This window comes from Octopus bimaculoides, chromosome 6, assembly GCF_001194135.2.
Source record: "Octopus bimaculoides isolate UCB-OBI-ISO-001 chromosome 6, ASM119413v2, whole genome shotgun sequence".
Classification (NCBI taxonomy): domain Eukaryota; kingdom Metazoa; phylum Mollusca; class Cephalopoda; order Octopoda; family Octopodidae; genus Octopus; species Octopus bimaculoides.
This window is the reverse complement of record NC_068986.1, coordinates 115,781,316-115,784,349: the sequence shown is the minus strand read 5'-3', so window position 1 is coordinate 115,784,349 and position 3,034 is coordinate 115,781,316. Positions and strand designations below refer to the sequence as shown.

The window sequence follows — 3,034 nt, the reverse complement described above, 5'->3', positions numbered from 1 at the left end:
TATCGCCAAATATACCTCAGTCGACGAACGTGTAGAACGTGTACAACCACAATTCGAAATTTTCTCATTTTATCAACTTGCTTTCTGGACCTCAATACAAGTAAGACTGAATAAAGAAGCCTCATTTATCCAAAAATATAAACCAAAATTGAATATGAAACCATATGAGAAATAAAGGACTTACCCCCATCTAATGGAAGATGTGTAAGCCCGAATAAAGCAGAGAACACAAAAACCCCCCCAAAATAAAAATTACAGATTTACTTCCCTTTCACTGCAAAATATATGAGTGAACAATTATCTCCCCTAGCATTATCCTCCTAGCATTATCCTCCTAGCAATTTATCGCTTTCAACTGACAGTTTGATGAACAATGCGAAACCGGCATTTATTTCAATTATGTTGAAAGAACAAAACCTTATTTTGTGCAAAATTGCATACCGCTATTATTATCATCGCTCTAATATACTTTTAAATCCTGTAAAACAAATCTTCCGTGTTTTTTCATCTTATCTCTTTCTTAATTTATATCCACCACGTGTGTTTCCCCACTAAAATATTTTCTACCTTATAGATCCGTTGAACAAATAACTTCAGAACTGCCTTATTCTGTTGTACCTGTAATTCAAAGGGGCCAGCCTTGTTACATTCTGTGTCACGCTGAATCTCCAGAGAACTACGTTAAGGGTACATGTGTCTGTGGAGTGCTCAGTACACGGAATTATTAAAAATGAGCTGCGACGTCATTGGTGCCAAGCTGTATCGGCCCCTTTGCCTTTCCCTTGGACAACATCGGTGGCGTGGAGAGGGGAAGCTGGTATGCACGGGCAGTTGCGGGTCTTCTATAAACAATCTTGCCCAGACTTGTGCCTCGGAGGGTAACTTTCTAGGTGCAATCCCATGGTCAGTCATGACCGAAGGGGGTCACAACACAATATATTCATATATATATATATATATTTATATATATATATATATATATGCTTACGTGTATATATGACATAATTAAAGAATTTTATGTGTATGCATATATATATATAGAGAGAGAGAGACACACACACACACACACACACACACACACATACACACACATATATATAATACAATCCTTAATGGAGGATTATACGGAACTATTAATAAAAAAACCCACTGAATAGAATTAAGGTAAAACGGTGTCGTTTGAACTTGGCGCTTTCGTCCGTTGTGGAGTTGTCGAGAGCGAGTTATATTTATACTTTACACAACATACACACACATGCACCCACATGCACGCACACACTCACACACATACACACATATACTCATACAGGCATACTCTTACACACGCATACCCACACGCACATCGACATCCTCCCTCAAACTCATCTAAACAAGCAAAGAAAAATAACAGAGAAATAGATAGATAGAGAGAGAGGGAGGGAGGGAGAGGGAGAGAGGGAGAGGGACAGAGAGAGGGGGAGTGAGTGAGAGAGAGAACGCAAGAGAGTGAGCCAGAGCAAGAGTAAAAGAAATAGCAGAGAAATAGATAGATAGATAGATTGAGAAAGAGAGAGAGGGAGAGAGAGAGTGAGAAGGAGAGAGGGCGAGAGTACATTAAAGGTTACCATTTCGTGTGTCACTGCCGTTGCTATGGCTTTATAAATGATGTAGACAGGAATCCCGATCATCGAGGAAAGCGACACAGCCCAACCGACTATTTCGGCCCATTTGGGGAATTTATAATCGCCCAGGGTTATACCCGTGTAGCTGTAGATTGACAGGCAGAACATTCCCTGGAAATAGTGAAAGACAAACGGATATAAATTAATGAACTTCCGAAAATAAGATAATATATATATATATACATACATGCACACATATGTTTCTTTATTGCCCACAAGGGGCTAAACATAGAGAGGCAAACAAGGACAAACAAAGGAATTAAGTCGATTACATCGATCCTCAGTGCGTAACTGGTACTTACTTAATCGACCCCGAAAGAAGGAAAGGCGGAATTTGAACTCAGAACGTAACAGCAGGCGAAATACACACACACACACACACACACACACACACACACACACACACACACACACACACACACACACACACACACACACACACATATATATATATATATGTATATATATAATTTATAGATTAGAAACTAGTGTTCTCTATATAGAATACACTTCGAAGTGCTCAAGAAATTTGAACTTGAGCCGGTAGATGGGTAAATGTAATGAGAAACAAGTTAGAGAAGTCGATTTACACAGAATATTAAATACATTTAATAGAAAAAACGTAAATTTGTATGGATATAAAACGGTCCGACTTACAGAATATAAATTTTAGGAGTTAAATATGTAGAGTTTTAGAAGTCCAACAGCTGTTTCTGGGGTCTTGGTGGGCCAGAATAATAATAGTTACTTGGACCTATTATCGGATAACACCGCCTCCGTCTTCAGGGGAGAATTTTACATTGAGTTGTTGATAGGATGGAGTTTAACGATATAATCTTTAAACCATTTAGCTTCTGATGTCATTTAAATTCTGTAAGTCGAACCATTTTATATCCATGCATATGTACATTTTTCTTATTAAATGGATTTAATATTTTGTGTCAATCGACTTGCTTCTCATTACATTTACTCATATATATATATATATATATATATAATCATTTTCTCCATTTTCTAACTATTTGCATTGGTTCCTGATAAACTCTAGTTTATCCTGTTATTACCTGCACTCTACCTGCATAGTGTGTGCCTGCATGCTAATGCCCAGAGATAACACGGGTAACTGAAACCGATAGTATGTACGGATATTTTATCCCTTAGTCGGTTATTATAACCGCTAACTCTGTTTACACACACACACACACACACACACACACACATGTATATCTGTAAAAATATGTGACACTTATTCAGTAGCCATGATAAAACTCAGAGTTTCGGATGCCAGGGTGGGGGTGGGGGTCTACGCCAACATCTCTTCAGTTATCCGGCCATTGAAAATTCCCGTGAAAAATGACCGTTATATATATATA

General features: G+C 38.0%; 1 protein-coding gene across 1 annotated transcript in view; it reads right to left on the bottom strand.

Annotated features, from left to right (window-relative positions):
* LOC106881598 (sodium-dependent serotonin transporter) overlaps window positions 1-3,034 on the bottom strand; it is a 148,703-nt gene that overhangs the window by 2,153 nt on the left and 143,516 nt on the right. Inside the window, exon 14 of the mRNA XM_052968508.1 lies at window positions 1,605-1,772. Within this exon, the coding sequence (XP_052824468.1) occupies window positions 1,605-1,772 (168 nt within the window). The remainder of the gene's footprint in view (window positions 1-1,604; window positions 1,773-3,034) is intronic.